The following is a 19,865-nucleotide window of genomic DNA, read 5'->3' as shown; positions in this document are numbered from 1 at the left end:
TGCAGGATACAGAACGCCTTCAATGTGACGAGCACCTAATAATTCCACCAACAGAGCAGTTAAAAGCCTGTGGAGAACCAAATAAAAAGGCTCTTTTCTGCACATGAGAAATTTTTATTTTTTATATAATAACGAACATGTCTGCACTCGCTAATGAACAAACGACGTAAGGGCCTGTCACTGAGTTGTTAGCTGTCAAATTAAAAGTAAATTAATTTTGTATGTACCTGTTTTGTACAAAGCCAAACTTCCTAAATCCGAAAGTAAAAATCCTTTCATCCCTAACGACCTTTTTACCTCAACGTCCTTTCTACCTACTTATTTAATAAACTGGTAGCGACGTGTATGGTGCCCTTGCGTCTAAAGTTACACTTTGACCTTAAAGCCTATCAATTAGCAGTGCATAGGTACAGTCAGCAACAAAGATATGAATACAGCCAAAGTGGCAAAAATATTATGGATACAAAACTTTATTGCCTGAACATTAAGGTCGTGTATACATATTTTTTGCACTTTGGTTGTATTAATATCTTTGTTGCTGACTGTACCGGCTCCTCCTCCATCCATAGCGCATGCGCGACCAGCCACCACCAGTATAAAAGGTGTAGCGCCTACAACCCGCCATCATTCCCTATTTCCCTTACATTAACTAGCGAACCGGGAGAAAAAGTTACTCTAACTTTTCTCAAGTTTTGCAAAGTGCAGTGGCTGAGGATTTGAGTTACTCATCGTAAGTATTTTGTTTTAATTATTCGTAAACTACAGTTACTGATCTAAATAATATTTTGGTGCTCTAAGTAGTAAGCCACGCACTATTTCATTTTTTTTAATTAAAGGTGCGTATTTCGAGGACTTGGACAAGATTTGCACAGCATTATATTAACTACATAGGTACATAATTAATTATAGTCAACGGCCGTTACGAAGTTAATCCTGCCTGACACATAGCACAACTATGAAGTTTTGAATATTGAGGATAATAATATGATTCATAGACAAAAATGCAATGCTAACTTGTTGCGTGTGACAGAATAGTAAAGTATAGCATTTTTTTTCCACTTTCAAGTACCTAGATATTCTTTAGCACAGATATATTCATGTCTTAATAAAAATTGCCTTTATTTTCTTAGGTAGGTAACCAAATGCATACTGAATTTAATAACTATTACTTACCTACTAACTAGTAAGCTCGCCTGCGATTTTGGTCCTGCAGGGCAACTACGAAACTCGAAACTCGAAGTTCGTAGCGTACCGTCCCTCTCGCTCTCGTATTAAATAGTATAAGTGTCACAGGGATCGCACGACACGAACTTCGAGTTTCGAGTTTCGTAGTAGCCCTGCTGTTACAGAACTATACAGATATCTCGCCGGTATTTCACTATATGACAAAGGGAACCTCTTTGCTACCTAGGACTAGGTTTTGTATGTCCACGGATTCGGGCTGGGCGCTAATAAGTCAGTATTACTAGTGATCCGCCCTAGATTCACGAGAGTGCAACTATTAAAAAAACCGGCCAAGAGCGTGTCGGACATGCCCAAAATAGGGTTCCGTAGCCATTACGAAAAAATTAAGTAATATTTTTCTAAGGGTACGGAATCTTCCAAGTTTAGGTATATTTTTTACCTTAGGAACTACTAATAATTCTCAAGCAAACTTAGCCATTATAGTTTTCTTAAGATAACTTTAAATTTTTTCAAATTTCCAATATTTGCAAACCCTAATGGTTTTAATAGATCTATCCAACGATACCCACTATACACACTATAGGGTTGGATGAGAAAAAAAAATCACCCCACTTTACGTCTATGGGAGGTACCCTAAAAATATTTTTTTGAATTTTTAATTGAACCATTTTGTTGGCATAGTTTACTTATATATCCGTGCAAAATTACAGCTTTCTAGCATTGATAGTCCCTGAGCAAAGCCGCGGACATACAGACAGACCGACAGACAGACAGACATGGCGAAACTATAAGGGTTTCGTTTTTGCCATTTTGGCTCCGGAACCGTAAAAAATCGGCCATGAGCTTGTGGACACGCCTAAGATAGGATTCCGTAGCTGTTACGAAAAAATCAAGTTATATTTTTCTAAGAATTTAGCATTTTGTTCGGAATCTTCCAAGTTTAGGTAGGTATATTTATACCTTAGGCTTACTATTAAACTACTAATAATTCTCAAGCAAACTTAGCCATTATAGTTATTCTTGTAAATTTCATACCACTTTAAATTTTTTCAAATTATTCCAGTTTAGCTTTTGTTTGGGGTAGGGGTTCACTCGCTTTTAATGAAAATTTAAGTTGAACATTTCAACAGATTATTGAATCGAAAAACCGTCTTCGCAACCGTCTACCCCACACTATAGGGTTGGACGAGAAAATCAAACCATCCCCACTGTTACCAAGTTTTTTTTTTTTTTCAAAAAAATATCTTACTATTTTGTCGGCATAGTTGCTAAATACATATATCCGTGCAAAATTACAGCTTTCTCGCACTAATAGCCTGAGCAAACCTGCGGACGGACAGACAGACATGGCGAAACTATAAGGGTTCCGTTTTTTGCCGTTTTGGCTACGGAACCGTAAAAAGAGGCGAAAAAATAAAAATCAGGTGACCAAAGGCGTTAATCTCATAATTTTCACCTCCCTTTCCCAAGAACTACACTACACAGGTGTGGTGTGGTGCTATATAAAAACATAAAAACATTCCTTTTCAATAACTCCTATCTATTCATGAGAAGCGCATTCAAATCCGTCGCGCAATTTTAAAGATCTAAGCATACCTACAAAGGGACACACGACGAGAAGCGATATACTATGTACGAGTAGAAAAGAAGAAGAAAAGAAAAGAAGATGGCAGTTATTAGAGATCAGTTAACGGGATGTTGACCGTGATTACCTTTTGAGCTCTCAATATTTCAACACATTTACCAGCATCCTGGGGCCTTATTGTCTAACCGTTAGACTCTAACGCACTCGGAATCACAATCGTTTTCACCACTTCTTACAGTCATACGGTACCTATAAGACGAGGGTAGTCAGAAAAGGTGAAAGCAATCGCGAACGCCAGCGCGTTAGACAATACGTAATACGGCCTCTGATAACTCATTAACAGGTTCACTGTCCCATGAGGCACATGTGCCTCGTGCGTGACTTTCCTGGTACATCCATGAGGCACAGATTGAGGTACTCCTCAAAGCACAGTATAATATATATAAGCTAAGTGATGTAAACAAATATAAATCTTAATTAATCTTATCATCTTAGTTAATCTTTATTTTTTTTAAGGAAATTACATTGGGGATATTACATTACTTTATCATTACCTACTATGGGGACGTGTCAAAAGAATGCTGCACATTGCTTCGGGACAGGGAACCTGTTAAAGCCATTAGCAAACGCGGCATACATTACGTAGCAAATAATTTTATCATGTCTAATTTCGATGTCCCTACAAAAAATAGAGTCCAATATGTTATAATCAGTCGGATACAAAGTTACCCTGCCCTGCCGTTAATAGCGACCAAATTGACATAAAAGTGCTTTAAAATAAAAATCGATGTATCATTTGCAGTGTTATCTCTATTAAATACTGTTTATTATTTCGTATTCACGATTTTTTGCTTAGACTGTCTCTGTTAACTATGTATACTGTATAATACTGTATAGTCGTCTACCTCACCTACATATATATTGGGGCTTCAATCACTCCTGCTGGCTCGTGCTGATGCACCGACTTCAAACTAGTAGAAAATTATTTTCAAGGTTTTTGTAGTCGGTTAAATTTTTTTTTTCTTGGTTTTTAGTGATTGTAGCCAAAGTGCATCTCACAACGATTCCATTAAGCCCAAACACGGCATAGTTATATTATTTTATAACACCTGGGTAATGGTACCCACAGTTTTCTTCATCAGGCCCAGTTTACCAAATGATACTTTCTGAATGTAAATACTTGACTTGGTGTTAAAAATGCCAAAATCGCTATAGGTGTGCTTGTAAATTTGAGGGTTGTCCTCGATTTCTCTAAGATCCCAACATCAGATCCTACTTGGTGACAAAAGGACCACCTCGGAACTATAATGTCCATTAGAACGAAAAAATAATTTTGAAATTCGGCCCACAATTGGCGGAGTTATCGCGTAACAAACACAAAAAAAATACGAATTGAGAACCTCCTCCTTTTTTGAAGTTGGTTGAAAATGTCAAGTTAAATGAGTTTTTATTGTGAATGGCTCCCGGCGTAGGTATCTCGATTGGCCGCCCTGCAAATATGTTTATGCCCCAATTATAAACAAGCTTTCTGAATAAACATAACAGATTTGGAGTACCTGAGTAAATACTTGGGGACCGCTCAGGTCTCGAGTTTATTTGAATAAGTATTATTTTATTTGGCGAGCCAGTAAATTATAAACCTATTAATTAATTAAGTACTTATATAAAATTAATTACTATAGTAGCATAAAAGGTAAGTATAGTTACGGTTTAGGTATGTCTTTTTAACGTGCCTTGAGAATGTTTGTACTTATTTTTGCTCCTAATGTTATATCGGTTTAACAAAATAAGTAATTTCCAATCATATCTATTGTTAGATTTTAAATGTCATTTTTTTTAAATCCAATTTCTTGATAATATGTAACTTAAAAAATCTTATTTTATTTTTTTCCTAATAGAAATTAAATTAGACTTGTTACGAAATAATCAGTTTAGTGTTTTTTTTTTAAATTTCCTGTTATGCCTGGATTCAGCTTGCAGGTCTAAAATAGTTATTTGTGCAACAAGAGAGCAAAGTTTTTTTTTTGTTGCGAGTGTTGATTTTGAATCCCGAGTAAGCGAAGGATTCTATAATTTAATCACGAGCGTTAGCGAGTGATTCTAGGTTAGAATCCTGAGATCAGCAAGGGATTGAAATACACGAGATGCAAAAAAACTTTGGTCTCATGTGACACATACAATTTTTCACCTCAGCAGCGAGAACATAATTTAAATGTAACATAAGAATAAAACCACATATACCTACCTGTTTACAAAACAAACACATTTTTTTAAAATAGAATCCGATTATTATCAAATATAATAATTACATTTAAAACCATAAAAAGAGTCCAGTAGCTACAATACAAATCGCATACTCATAACATGCAATCTTAACTTCTTGTACTAATGTCACACTTATTTTTTAATACTGCAAAAAGCCTCATCTCGGGGTAATTGAAAAGGTTGAACAATTTAACCTTTAAATATGATTTTTATTAAGATTTCTATTACATAAACATAAATAGATTTGTTAAAAAATCATTCAATTTAACAAATAATAATTATACTGTAGAGGCAGTATACGGAATTCTTTTATAAAAAAAAAACAAGAGAAGCGGCTTTCGTGCAACGAGGTTGCATACTTTATTAAAAGATCGGGAAAATTTACATTTTGGAAATATTTCGATATATTTTTAATACCAAAAATTTAATTTAAGTTTGTAATCGACAAAATTGATCCTATCTCTTGCTTTTTTCGAGTTGAAGTGAAATGACAGATCAAAGTAAAGTACAAATATTTGGAATTCAGTGAGTAGAACCAACACTGTACTCAGCATTTAAAAATAATAATTAAAAAGTTACTTTGTCTCACGGAGTGAGCAAAATGCGATTTTGCTCACTGATTTCTCATAGCAAAACCTGCCTGTTTGAGGTGCTGAGGTGAAAACTTAATTATTCAAACATATTTTTTTTTACAGTTAATTTACTTTAGTTAATTTGATAACATTTTTGCTCAAAAAACTTCACCTATTTTAGGGTAAATTTTTTATTAATCTTCTTCCGGAACCAACCAAATTTTGGTGGATTCGAAAATATAGGTTTTTAAAATTACACATGAAAGCCAAGCCGTATACAAAAAAATGCCTTATATCGAATTATTTCCAAAAAAAAAAAAACTGTAGAATGACCAGGCTATAACGTTACCTATAAAGTTTCAATTTACTTTAAAAGCGTCGCAGACAACTGATTTGTCTTGGTTTGTTTAATGATCTAAGCAAAATGCCAGGGATCTTTTTGTGCTAGCACTACAGCGTAGCTGCTCAAGCGAGAAGAAGCAGTGCACTTGAACTCCTCTAGGTTAATCTTTTAGTTTCTTCATTTATTTAATGTAAGAACTTCATAAAAAATTGCAAAAAAAATCGCAATGGTGTGCTGAAATACTTACACATCAAATTAAAAATGGCAGACTCTAAAATATATATCCTTAATGTTACTTTATATCTTATATCTCCTTAATGTTACTTTTCCACACCAGTTCAATAATATTTTGAGGCTTTACGAGGGTTTTATGTACATATTTTGCAAAAAAAAAAACATAAACAGATCAAAGATTTTCACATTTATCACTATCTACCGTACTCAGTTCCAGAATCAATTAATCAATAATCATGTTACAGAACATTTAATGCGCATACATGAATTTACCTAGCGAGTTTTTTTTTTTGGCTGCACTTTGACCAATGACCATATTTTTTATTTCGATTGCAGAAGTAGCTATATCCTATATGTAATTTTTTCCACCTTGAATGTCGAGGCAACAATGAGTTATTTCGATAGGTATATTTGAGTGGATTTGGTGAGTAAGCTTTGCTTATTTTGGGGCTAGGTAGGTCAATTCGTGTTGTGTCCAGTGATATTTATTTATTTTACTTGCCGTTACCCGCGACTCCGTCCGCATAAAATTCGGTTGTCGCTATCCCGCGGGAATAAACTTTTCCGGGATATAAACTATCGTATGTCCTTCCCCGGGACCCAAAATATCTGTAGGTATACCGGATTTATCTAAATTGGTTCAGCGGTTTAGACGTGATGAAATAACAAATAAATAAACAAACAAACAGACTTACAAACTTTTACATCTATAATATTAGTAGGTAAGGGAGGAAGTAGGATTTATTTAGGGGGTACGCTGCCCCTTTCTAAAAAATAAAGTTGATTAGCAGAAATGCCCACGAACCTCAGTTCGCCCAGCCTGTACCTAAGGTATATTCTTCGTTTTTATCGTCTGCCAACCTCCCTCCCTCTTAACAGAATTCTGGCTACGCCTTTGTTGGTTTCGCGTTCTAGCAAGATGTCTAAGTCTGAATTACTAGACGCTTAAAATTTTCAAAACTTCTACAGATTCAGATCGTTATTCAGCGCAATTTTTTAATTACTTAATCTACCTACCTCCTTTGTTATCGCAACTGCAATGACACGGGCCAAACTAAAATCTTTAATATGAATAGGTAGGTACAGTCAGCAACAAAGATATGAATACAGCCAAAATGCAAAATATATGTATGTATACACGACCTTAATGTTCAGGCAATAAAGTCCTATATACATTTTTGGTATTTCAAAAGTATGTATATTTTTGTGGCGGACTGTACATTTAAAATTACTTAAGCTCTCGTGAGATATATTTAGAAAATTTCACAAATTAAGCGGTTACATAAAAAGATCTTCTAAATTCTAAATTTAAACTAGTCGGACTGTTTATGACCTCGTATAGGAAATCGTAAATCGAACCTTTTTATTTGTATAATTTTACGAACAGGTGCATTTTACGAACACAACCTACAGCAAAAATCGATTGCGGGCACCACTGATGTATTAAACTGGCGGGCATCCACAAATAAACAGCGTTTCTTTATTTTATAATGTGGGATATATTATTTATACCCCGTGAGCGACTCAGGTGGGCATTCGGCTCAAAGTAATTGAATTTCCCGTTTTCCATGCTTTTCACTGACTGGCAGGTTATTATCGCCTGTGCCAATAACGCTTTTATTATTCACTCCACCCTACTCGTACAAATTGAAGATTCTTCAGACTAGACTTTGTTATTCAGTATACTTATTCCACATTATTATGGATTAGATGACGAATATATGGCATACTTTTATGTAGGTACCTAGTTTATGTTTGCACCTTATTTCATTGTTAAATATTGATTGTTTTGCTTCTGAGAATGATAAGTATATCATTATACGTACACATATGTAGTATGCTGGTTTAGAATAATATCTTGAGCTTAGATAAAATCGGAGGTGACACGCTTAGAGACGCGATAAGAAACGTACGAACGCGATGTTGCCAACGTCACTGCTCGATAGTTAATTAGGATAAAAATAAGCTGCGATGTAGTCCATGCTATCGTTGTTAACCAGGGGCTAATGTCATCACTAGTCTCATGCAGTAGATTAAGCTCCTTATTAGCTTTATGAATGTCCTACAGTTCGATTGTGATTGTCATTTTTTCGAACTTGTAATCAGATGAGGGAAATCAGAGGGATGAATACAGCGAGACATCGCGGTTGCTTGTTGCTGGTGGCCACAGTCGCCTTGGCTTTCTCATCGTATATCGAGCAGGTAAATAGTTCATTGCGTAATTAATTATCCAGGGGCGAATCCAGGTTTTTTTTTGGGAGGGGCACAAGGGTCGGAAGGGCAGACACAAAAATCAACAATAACTATATATACTGTTAACTATATATATATATAAAAATGTTTTTCAAGTTTATTTCTAACAGTTATTGTTGATTTTTGTGTCTGCCCGTCCGACCCTTGTGCCAAATTATCAGAGTTGTTAAAATATATATATATATTTTAACAACTCTGATAATTTGATTTACTTCTAAGTAAAGAATCTCTACAGTAGGTAGGTACACAAAAATACTGTAATGCCCCCGTGCCCAACCCCCCCCCCCTGGATCCGCCCTTGGAATTATCAGATCGCCACATAGCATGGTGACACCATGTCCCATGTTCTTGAAGATTTTGATGAAAATATATTTACCTATTACTTAATTTTTTTTAGGTAGTGAGCATGCCTGCTCTACCAGTTCCCAATCAATGGCCTACCTTTCCAAGAAGAAATATAGCAGCTCTAGCTAGAGCGGGTTATCTTAGAGGATCCTCTTCCTTCAAAAGAAGCATTTCAACGTTGGCCAAAAATGGTCAATTGCCTACATTTAGGGCACCGTACGATGGAACTGACAAGCAAGAGCCAGATGATGAAGAATCTCACGAAAAAAGGAACATGGCTTCTATAGCACGACTTCGTAGCTACTCTGCCATGAAAAGGAATGTCCAAGCGTTAGCCAGAGACGGTTATCGCGGCGGAAGAGGGCAGTACAGTCAGCAAACCGATAAGCGCAATGTGGCCGCTTTAGCCCGGAATGGCATGATTCACCTACACAAAAAGGACGTGGCTAATGGCGATGAGTATTACTTTCCGTTTTATCAGAACCCCTTGCCACCGCTCTCCGATATCGACGGGCCGTTCGACGCAAATGAAATGTACGATTTCCAACAATCGGTAAATCCGGACATGTTCCCCCCTCTATCACAAGTCTACAAAAGGGGTGGGCCTATGCCGCAAAGTGAATATGAGTACTCAGATGACAATGGCTATGCTTATCCATCGGAAGATTATGATAATTGGTATTATAAACGTGGGTCTGCTGGTTTACCAGTATTTGGAATGTACAGGCCGACTATAGGAGACCAGAGCACTAGGACCAAGCGATACATTCTCTCACTTCCCGATGTCATCGATCATAATGATATTCATGAACCAGATGGCAATGATGTTGAAAATGAAGACAAACGCTCTGTGGGTAAGTACCTAATGCTTAGCTCCAAGATCTCAGCATTTTAATAATTGTCACAATGTTTACTCAAAGGTGATTATTTTGCCTTCATTGCGTCTGTTACAGATGAAGATAGCGATGTGCGCGATAATTTTGACAAGCGCCATATAGGGTCCCTGGCCCGGTTAGGCTTACTGCCGTCGTTTAGGTTTTCAGGAGGACGCTATAGTCGATCTGGCCGCGCCAGGTTGCTTTGGCCTAGTCAGGAAATGTACAGGTCTTGTGGACTTCGGATGTAATAAATAGCCATCGATGTAATAGTGTGTAATTTAACGCAGTAGATAAAGCAGATTCGCAATGCTTTATGCTTTAAGTTTAGAATTGGCGCATAACTTTAATAATTGACGATTATAGAGGCATGATAAGTGTTTAGGTATTTAATGCATCTGTTAAATGTTTCCGTAGGTGGGTCTATTTTTAGATAAGCAAGCCAGTTATGATCCGGACAAATAGTAGCAACAGTGGTGCAATTATTGTGCACGAAGATAACGATGTTAATAATATGTCGCATGGTTGTGAACGTCATAGAGTCACCGCAGGGTTCTACTAAAAACACACGTGGTTCGTGGTGTTATTACAGAAGATTAAGTAGTTACATTCATAGCGCAGCAGCGTGGGGTGCAGGATTAGAAATAGCATGACGATGTAAATAATACAATTTGTGTTTAGACTAAAAATAGCGCAAAACAAAATCTTTAATTAAATAGAGGGTGATGTTATAGCCGCAAGATAGTTGATGTTAGTTTGCAAGCGATGGTTAATTTACATAATTAAGTAACAAGCTCTATTATTTTGCAGGAAGCATTCCCCTGACGAGAATTTCGGAATTAGGTACGTATGCTACCAGTTTATATAAATAACTCTGTTTCTGTGTTTATTGGAACTTAAGTAGGAACATGTATTTCGGGAGGGCTTTGCATATGTTATCGGCTCTTTAGGATATGGAAATGAGGCTTGAACAGAATTACAATATTTTGGTTTAGTATTTTACTAAATGAATAATGTCGCTGTACAACAGGCGCGGTCGCATTGCAGCCTGAAATTTTGGTGGGGGTCACTAATAATAAATAATACAATATGTCGAGTAATGCTTTTTTTTATTTTGTAAATTCTTAGATTTACAATTTAACGTGTACAATTTTGGGAGGGTCATGACCCCTTTGACCACCCCCTCCCCCTTCGGAACGCGCCTGCCAACTTTCCTGATATTTAACCTAAATAAGCATGTTAAAGTAAAGGAAAAGATACTGAACAAGATTTTTTAATGTAGTTATATTTTTATGAGTGCTCTATCCTATCCTGGCTAATATTATAAATCCGAATTTGAGTTTTTTCTTTGTTTGTTACGTTTTCACGCGTAAACTGAACCGATTTAAATGAAATTTAGCATGGAAATAAATCAAGGACTTAGAAAAGTAAAGGAGAAAAAGAAAGGGCGTAGGATAGTTTTATCTCGGAAAATTGCACAGTTCACAGACGAAGTCGCGGGCAATAGCTAGTTTTCATGAATACCTATAGTCATCGCATCAGCTGAGAAGCAGTGAATGTTATTTCGTTTGCAGGCAATATATCGCTAGTGCCGAAGCTGAGTCAGTCGATCCAGACGACGCCGACGTACCGCCGCCGCCAGTACTTGCTCACTCGCACCCGACCGGCCGGCTCCTCCACCGACCACTAGACAACGACCTCCCCAGCTCCACCCCACCTTTAAGCCCAGTAGAACCATTCACCAAGAACCGATGGCAACTGAACAACAAAGAAGTACCCAAATTCTATTATTTTAGGTCGCTTAAAGTTCCTTATCACACATCGGGTAAACGATATCTGCTGCTGCCGGCCGTGGACAATATTTTGTTGAGGAAAAATTACCCGAACAGCAGTCTGCCGGGACGTCGCAAGAACCAGTAGCCATGCAACTGCAGGCGGAACGAGGCGCAGTGGCGTCTCGCTTAGATCGCTAATCTCGACAAAACGCACCAAATTCTAAGACTAGGCTCTAGGCTGATCTGTTCAAGGTTCGCCTGAATCGATTTCGACAATTAATTATTCTGTCCTTATTTTGCGGTTTGCGAATTTGCCAGAGAACTATAATGTAATGAAAGTATAAGCGAATAATTATTCTGTGGGAATTAACACAATTACATATAATTATTGGCTTGGCTTGTGGATACCTATTTTATTATGTGGCCTAGACGTTTCTTTACGAAATGCAAACATCTAATTGTGCTGAACTTATATTTAGTAAGGTATTTTTTTACATCGCAGGAAAAAGGATACCGGATTTAAGATAGACAATAATTTTAGTCTAAATGATAAACATTATGAATTATTATATTGATGTTAAATGTTGTTGTGACAATGAATTAGTTAAGCACGAAGATACGTTTACATCAGTAGGCTAGTGAAACGTAGATTACAATGGAAAGGATCATTTTTATACAAACGACTTTGGCCAATGATACACGTGACAGATATTGTTTAACTAATTAATAAGTTTATGTTGTCAATCACAATACAAGAATAGTGAAAAACGTAAAAAACATGATGTACTTTTAACTTTATAATAGTTAAATAGAATTTCTTAAATAAATAACATAGTCCTAGGATACTTACCTGTCGACTGTCTTCTTACAGATTATTTAAAATAACAAAGGCAACAAAGCGATTAAAAGAGTATTTTTAGATCTCTTGCTAAAGTTAACCGTTGTACTTCGATAGCGTGTAAGACTCATTCTCTTCTCGACAGGACTAGCTGTGTTTGACAAATAAATTGAATAACATTTTCTATTTTGCTTCTTACGAAGTTGTAATGTTTTAAGCAAGTTGAAGGCTGTAAACTAAAAAATTCTTTCGCTAATAATGGTGTTACGTCTTTAATTAAATACATTTAATATGTATCGTTTCGTTCAGCAACGGCTCTGTATTTTTATTTATTAGTAAAGAGGTCTGTGATAAGATATAGGTTTCTAAAGGTTTTAACCAGAATTTAGAAGGTTCTATAACTTACTATTATAAAATTTCTTGGCTGAAGAAATTTGACAATAAATACAACCTAATGTGACCATAAAACGATAATAACTTTTGAAATCATTATATTTCTACTGTAGGTGCAACATTCTGTTTAAATTTTTTAAAATTAATTTGAAATAAGTATTTAACTTTACTGTCGTGTTTATTGTAAATATAGACAACCGTGCCAATAGATGTTTTATTTGGTTTTATATCCTTTTTGTTATCTTTTTCCTTATTCCTTAAATAATTACTCATTAAGCCGTGGTGGCCTAGTGGTTTGACCTATCGCCTCTCCAGCCTCTGAGTTTTTCGAAGTTCATGTGCGGAATTACGTTTGAAATTTACCACGAGCTTTGCGGTGAAGGAAAACATCGTGGAACCTGCACCTCGAGCGATTCAGCGTCGTTTGAAGTTCCAATGCCGCAGTGGGCCTGGGCGTGGTGGAATTATGGCCCAAGCCCTCTTGTTCTGAGAGGAGGCCCGTGCCCAGCAGTGGGACGTATATAGGCTGGGATGATTACTCATTAACTCTATAAACAGAAAAGCGAATTATAATTTCAGTTTTCAAATATTTAACGACCATGTATCTTACAAGATATAGTAAGTAAGTATTTAAAAGAATGATGAAACAGCAGGTAATGGCGAGTAACAGATAAAAAGACTTTTTGCGCTTTAATTTATATATTTGTATAATCTGATCATATTCCAGGTTTTTATAACTCTATAACAAGGCCAGCGCACGTGAAGTAGCCGCTCTTCCATACTGTAAATAATAATAAAAACGTTATAAATATACGAAAAAAAAATACCTTTTTTGTTGTACAAAATACATAGGTGCAATATTTTTATCATGTTAAAAAGAGATTGTAAAATCCACAAGGATTATAAGGCTGTCTCGTTCCTCGGGGTTCCTATTGGGATTGGAACAATATCTAACAAAAAAACCACGTAATAGCCATTCTTATGGGCATGATTTAGGTATGATCAGAGCTACATATGTAGGTTTTTAGGTTGAAAAAAATTGATTATTATTGTTTTTTCCCACATTAGTATTATTTTTTATCAACCTGAAAATAACGTGTGTTGATGTACAAGATATGAAAGATGATGCTGACGACGATGATGTCATCCACGGCTTATTCGTCGATTGCGTCCTCTTATGCAAACGAGGTAGATATGTTTCGCTCGGGTGAGCGAATACGACTGGTGAGTCCAAATTTTGTAGGTACTAAATGTACAAAAGGCACCCTGCCATCATGTTTCTAGGTGGTTGTCAATTAACCCTCGCCTTTGGTACATAAGACAACTTCCTGATAGCATAAATGTAAGTCGGCTGTACTCGTAGGTACCTACTCGTATCAAGTGCAAAAGGCGACTGTTAAAAACACGAAGCCAGTCGATAAACGAAATACTCAGTCATATAAAAGTGACTCTGGCGTTTCCTAAGTTGAATTAATGAATTTAATCTGTTACTTAATGCTTAAAGAATTTTACCTGCATGAATTAACCAGTGGAGTTACTGCATAGTTCACCGGGGAAGATAGAGCACCGGCCAATGTTACAGTAGGGATGAAAGCCGTGGCAGTACTGTAGGCGGCCTACATTGTTGCTACCACAGCGAAGCGCCGTAGTGCAGCTGGTGCATGTGGCTCCGGCCTAAGTAGCAAATGAAAAATGGATTTAGTAGTCAACGTCAGCTTTAAATAACAATAATGATCAAGGTCGCTAAACGCCCGTGGAAACTGTGTGTGACATTGACAGGCGTTAGCACTTACTCGGATTGCTTGCGTTGTTGTATTCGAACATTTAAAATAAGATGGCGTAGTCTGCATTTACAGGTGTTGGGTTTGGGTTGTTGTGGTATTCACTTACTATCAGGTGGACCACTTACTCGTTTAGGCTGAGTCCGTTTTGTTTATTATACTAGTAGGACTTATATGGACTGTATTGTCCATTTAGTCCTACTAGCTAAGTAGGACAAAACAGACACAATCCTCGTTTGCCATTTTATTTCAACAAAAGAAAAACCTGGCTATTGCTGAGCACATCATACGCCCCTCACGCCCTTGTCTTATTTTAAGGAAAATAGCCATAGTCAATCAGCGTCGATTCATGGTCAGACAGTAATTTGGTCATGTCATTCAGTCATTGTGGCAGGAAGTCACTTATTTTAGTTTAAAATTAAATTATGATTGGGTTTTTTGGAGTCTTTTGCTATTTTTTATTTCAACTCCAAATTTGTTACTTTTACGGGTATCCCGTGAAATGAAAATGAATGAATGAATTTAAAATTAAACTTACCTGAGTCGAAGAGTTGCAAGACACATAAACGGAAGGCGAGAAAAGGTTGAAGAAGAATCTATTCTGATGATCGCCGTCTTCGCTATTTTCTTCAGCCGCTGAAGCTTCGGCAGGAGCAGTGGCTTCAGCCTCGCGTTGGCCACCAAAGAAGGGGAGCTGGGAGAAATCGAAGGGGAACGGGAAGCCGAATAAGTTGGCGTGATTCTGGTTCGACTGGGAGCCATTAGAGCTTGAGTCACTACCACTCTGTGCCAGTGATAAATTCATGGTGGTCTGCAAATTTTAAATAAATATAATTAAATTAATACAGGGAATAAAACAATTTGTTGCACTGATAACACAGGTTTCCTGGGCTAACGTTTCGGCAAAACTGTAGGTGAGATAATGCTACCACTATTAGCCTACTTGTATTTCAATAGTCACATTGCAGATTCCCTCTCCTCCTTGTGTCGTAATCCTCACTACTCAGTCCATGAAACATGTTTTTCGGACAATCGCTCTCTATTTGACACGGTCTTCGGCAGCGTGTATGGTACATTCACACACATGGTAAGATTAAGGGAAATGTCTTGTTCGGAAAGAAAATACACACCACTAACGATGGGATTGTACGAGTAAGTAATGCCTTTATAATGTTTCATTCATACTGGTAGAGTCTCACCATGTAGCTTCAATAGGTTGGCCATAATTATAAGTCATAACTGCCTTAACTTAACAACTCGGCCAATCTAATGGTTAGGGTTAATTAAAGTTCCCCTTAAAAATTACACAGAACTATACGGAACCTATTGCGTAGATACGGGCTAGTGCTTAATTAGTTCTCTCGTTCAAATATTCACACAGTTTGATTCGCGAATTTCTTGTTAGGGAAATAATACACACTGCTAACGATGAGCTTGTAAGTAGTGTAACATGTAAGCCTTTATCTGTTTCGTTCATTCTGGTAGAGTCCCACAATGTAGCTACGATTAGAGACTACTCGCCATATTTTTTTTTTGTGGTGTCCGGAGTAAGATTTCTTTCAGCCAAGCAAGTCGCAAAAACCCACGTGACAATAATGAATGATTATTGAACCTAAACGATTTATTATTCCAAGAATGATTTAAATTTAACAGACTTTTAATTTTCCGTAAAAAACATTTAAATTGCTTATGATATAGCTCACCAGAACTGTGAATAACACAAAGAGCGATATTTTCAACATGGTGTCGTTCGGTAAGTTTTCTTCGTTAATTAATTTTGATATGTCTTCTTCAAGCCAGCTGAAATAGGTTGTGGTCGGTTTGCAGCTATTACCAGTTTATATGCAGTTAAATTATAATGGAATTATGCTAATGGCTATCAGCAGGGATGGCAGTCTTGGTGCTAATATTTTAATGAGTGGAGACTTTATTTCAATTAGTATTCTCAACTCAAGTGTTAATTAATGCTGTGAAAATTGCCGGGTTAGAATAAAATTGTAATAGAACTGTGTCAAAATTAAACTTTAAATAAAAGTTTACCTCTTGCCTTAAGTAGTTTAAACAGAATAGTTACCTTAAGAACAGAATAGTCCTTAATCCTACAGGCATGTAATGCAAATGCAAACATATTGATAGGTAGATGGTACCACCTAATATTGTACCTCGGTATAATGGTCATAAGTCATAACTGCCTTAACTTACCAAATTCGGCCAATCTAACTGGTAGGGTTCATTAAAGTTTCCCTTAATAATTACCAGAACTATATGAAACATATTGTGTATCTACGGGCTAGTGTTTAATTAGTTATCTAGTTCAAATATTCACACAGTTTGATTCGCCGTCAGCCCTGTACGATGAGCCGAAAGCAAACAACGTGGGAGCTGACTTCCTGTAAACAAGCATAGTACTAGCTGAAAGAGGCTTTCATTTGGAGCCTACGTCTGGCGTCATGTCACTTGAAGTGCGAACAAAAGGGTAGAATGTGAATCGTGAGTCGTGTCGTTTACCGTTTACAAAGGAATCTTACACAATTAGGGACAACATTAACTTCGTTATTGAATTCTGTTTGTGTTCATATAACTTTGTACGTTTTAATATTTTTTTATAATGGTTTGCTATCATGTAGTACACCAAAACCAAAAATAGTCAGGGCTCATGTGAAAACATCAAAGAAAATCGTTTCGCATTTTGTAATTTTTTAACCACGAGATTTCATCAAAACAGAAGAATAGTTATTTGTTATGCAAGGCTGGAAAGTAACTGTTTGGCACGAGTGCTTATATTGAAAGCCGAGCAAGCGAAGGATTCTAGGATTGAACCACGAGCGAAGCGAGAGGTTCAAAAGAAGAATCCTGAGCATAGTCGAGGGTTTCAAAGGCACGAGATGCTAAACAACTTTACAGCCGAGCGAACAGACAATTTCACCTCACGACAGCGAGGAAAATGTAGATGGAAGAATAAAATGAACATTATAGCGTGTGACACTAACATTACGAAGCTCCCGCCTAGATAATCGAAAATAGATCCCGTTCTCGTCTTCATAACCGACTGAGCCGCGGGTCCAAGCTGGTCGCTTGCTAGCCCCGTTTTTTGGTTTTGACGCTCGCGAAGAGAGTTAGTGTTTTTTGGCTTTATGTATGCGGGTAGCTTAACGACTTAAATTTCCGCCCTGTGTGTGTTTTACTGCTCTGATTGTGAATTTATGTGAATAAAGCTAATTGTGAAATAACACTAGCTACATAGTTGGCCGCCCAACGTTTATGGGGCTAGGTTAGAGTTTCGCTCGCCGTACGTAAGTGTAGGTACAATGCCTAGAACGCGTCGCGTCTCGTTGGGGTCTCAGCAGAGTTCTGATGGAAACGTCACTATGAATAGCGAAGCCCTAACTGCGATGCTGACCACGCTACAGCAGACGCAGAACGAGTTCTGCCAACAGCTGCTGCGCGAGGTTAGGTCGTCGACGCCGTCTCAAGCTGACTCCACCGCTGCCGCCGTCGCCGCTGCCGCCACGTTCGCCTCTATTAATGGTAACTTCGCGCAGTGCACGGCTCGCTACAGCGGCAGCAAAGAAGAGCACCTGGAGAGTTTTATAGACAGTGTAGAAAGTTATAAGTGTTGCCTTCACATTTCTGAGGAAAATGCCGTCCGCGGCTTGTCGCTGCTGCTTACGCGCGACGCCGGCGTCTGGTGGCAGGGCGTGAAGACACAAGTAAAGACTTGGGAAGAGGCGCTCGAGAGGCTGCGAAGTGCCTTCGGCGAACGCCGTCCCCCTTTCGTCATCTACACGGAGCTCTTTTCCATGGTGCAGGGGGAGGAAACGACAGAGCTGTTTGTGTCCAGAGCGAGGGCTTTGTTGTCTAAGTTACCAGAGGGGGACCTGTGCGAGAGGGTCCAACTGGACATGGTTTTTGGGCTGTTAAACAGAAGAATAAGAAAAAGGATAAAAAGGGAGTCAGTAGATAGTTTTTCTGGCCTGTTGAAGCAGTGTCAAAGCGTTGAGGACTCCAGAAGGGAGAACTACGTGCCTATCTCGGTAGTGGCGCGCGAACGCGACGGTCCCAGGTCATCGACCTCTTCTAGGAATCGCGCGGTCCGGGGGCACGTGGCGGATGACGCATCTACCCGCAAACTTTGACTTCGCCACCAAAACTCAAGCAGAGAAACGTCGTAAGTTTTGCGTTTACTGCAAACACAGTGATCACAACAAAGACACTTGTGAAAAGTTAAAATTAGTGAACTCGAAAGTGAATAGTGACTCTAATGTTAATTTGAAGAAAAATGGGGCAAAAGTGAACTGTTATGGTGCGGCGCTCCCGAATGTTATCGCTCTAAGTGCACGAACTGTAGTCCGGGGCAGTCGTTTTACTCTGTCGACATAAGTTCGTGTCACGCCGCTGTTGCCTGGCCGCCCGGCCGCCGCCGCCGCCGCCGCCCCCGGCCGCCGCCGCCGCCGCCGCCCCGGCCGGCCGCCGCCGCCGCCGCCCCGGCCGCGCCGCCCGCCACTGCCCCGGCCGCCGCCGCCGCCACTGCCCCCGGCCGCCGCCGCCGCCCGCCGCCGCCGCCCGCCGCCGCCGCCGCCCGCCGCGCCGCCCCGGCTGCCCCGCCGCCGCCGCCGCCACGGCCCTGGCGCCGCCGCCGCCGCCCCGGCCGCGCACCGCCGCCGCTGGCCGCTGCCGCCCGCCCTGGCCGCCGCCCCGCCGCGCCGCCGCCGGCGCCCGGCCGCCTCCGCCGCCGCGCCGCGCCGCCGCCGGCCGCCGCCCCGCCACTGCCCGGCCGCCGCCGCCGCCGCCGGCCGCCACCGCCGCCTGGCCGCCGCCGCTGCCGCCCCCGCCCTGGCCGACGCCGATGCCCGCCCCGCCGCCGCCGCGCCCGCCGCCAGCCGCCGCCAGCGCCCGGCCGCGCCGCCGCCACTGCCCCGGCCGCCGCCGCGCCCGCCCAGCCGGTCCGGCGTGATCCCGCACCGCCGCGCCGGCCCGCGGAGGGGCAAGGCGGGCGGTCTCGACTCGTCGCAGCCGACATCGCATCACCAAGTACGCGTCGGCGGCAGCCACCGCCGACCTGCGCACGCACATATGTAGGGGCTCCGCGCGCCGTGTTAATGTTAAACAAGTCCACACGCGCCATCTCGGAACGCCACCTGCGCGCCCTTCATGCCGCCTATTTTGAAAATTTCTGTTCTTGGCGCAAACGGTTCCCGCGCTCGTAGATTCAGCGCCTAAAACTTGCATTGCTGGTCACACGTTATATTCTCTCCTCGAGCAGAAAGGACACCGTTAGTGTCGTCAACGCAGATTGTTAGGTTGGCAGACGGTGTAAGTAAGGAAATGCTGTACTCACCACGGAAGTGGAGTGAACACTCAAACATAAAACAAAAAAGTCAGTTTGTGATTTTTCCTGACTCTCATGATAATGAGTCTCTT

At 39.8% G+C, this 19,865-nt stretch overlaps 3 protein-coding genes across 4 annotated transcripts; 2 read left to right on the top strand and 1 right to left on the bottom strand.

Annotated features, from left to right (window-relative positions):
* Positions 1-619: 619 nt before the first annotated feature.
* LOC141441297 (neuropeptide-like precursor 1) lies at positions 620-12,591 on the top strand. 2 transcript variants are annotated; one of them, XM_074105981.1, is made up of 6 exons: positions 620-730; positions 8,291-8,386; positions 8,835-9,636; positions 9,736-9,886; positions 10,468-10,500; positions 11,232-12,591. In XM_074105981.1, exons 2-6 carry the CDS (start codon positions 8,291-8,293, stop codon positions 11,575-11,577), a joined length of 1,428 nt encoding a protein of 475 aa, XP_073962082.1. In that variant the 5' UTR covers positions 620-730; the 3' UTR covers positions 11,578-12,591. The 2 variants fall into 2 exon arrangements, with proteins under 2 accessions (XP_073962082.1, XP_073962083.1); XM_074105982.1 differs by lacking the exon at positions 9,736-9,886.
* Positions 12,592-13,231: 640 nt separating this feature from the next.
* Positions 13,232-16,234, bottom strand: LOC141441298 (uncharacterized). The gene is made up of 4 exons (XM_074105983.1): positions 16,148-16,234; positions 14,983-15,255; positions 14,176-14,337; positions 13,232-13,444 (listed from the first exon to the last, which is right to left on the bottom strand). The coding sequence occupies exons 1-3, from the start codon at positions 16,184-16,186 to the stop codon at positions 14,185-14,187; spliced, it is 465 nt and encodes a 154-aa protein (XP_073962084.1). The 5' UTR covers positions 16,187-16,234; the 3' UTR covers positions 13,232-13,444; positions 14,176-14,184.
* A 1,578-nt stretch (positions 16,235-17,812) lies between these two features.
* Positions 17,813-18,580, top strand: LOC141441217 (activity-regulated cytoskeleton associated protein 2-like). The gene has a single exon (XM_074105890.1). The coding sequence runs from the start codon at positions 17,813-17,815 to the stop codon at positions 18,578-18,580; it is 768 nt and encodes a 255-aa protein (XP_073961991.1).
* Positions 18,581-19,865: the final 1,285 nt, after the last annotated feature.

Source organism: Choristoneura fumiferana, chromosome 23 (genome assembly GCF_025370935.1).
Source record: "Choristoneura fumiferana chromosome 23, NRCan_CFum_1, whole genome shotgun sequence".
NCBI lineage: Eukaryota > Metazoa > Arthropoda > Insecta > Lepidoptera > Tortricidae > Choristoneura > Choristoneura fumiferana.
The sequence above is the reverse complement of the archived record's forward strand: the minus strand, read 5'-3'. Positions and strand labels throughout refer to the sequence as shown.

Coding starts and splice junctions, on each gene's coding strand:
- LOC141441217 (XM_074105890.1), top strand. CDS start 17,813: ATGAATAGCGAAGCCCTAACTGCGATGCTGACCACGCTACAGCAGACG.
- LOC141441298 (XM_074105983.1), bottom strand. CDS start 16,186: ATGTTGAAAATATCGCTCTTTGTGTTATTCACAGTTCTG. Junction 15,256..16,147: donor TTGTGTTATTCACAGTTCTG/GTGAGCTATATC, acceptor TAAAATTTGCAG/ACCACCATGAATTTATCACT. Junction 14,338..14,982: donor CTTGCAACTCTTCGACTCAG/GTAAGTTTAATT, acceptor TTTGCTACTTAG/GCCGGAGCCACATGCACCAG.
- LOC141441297 (XM_074105981.1), top strand. CDS start 8,291: ATGAGGGAAATCAGAGGGATGAATACAGCGAGACATCGCGGTTGCTTG. Junction 8,387..8,834: donor TCTCATCGTATATCGAGCAG/GTAAATAGTTCA, acceptor AATTTTTTTTAG/GTAGTGAGCATGCCTGCTCT. Junction 9,637..9,735: donor TGAAGACAAACGCTCTGTGG/GTAAGTACCTAA, acceptor CGTCTGTTACAG/ATGAAGATAGCGATGTGCGC.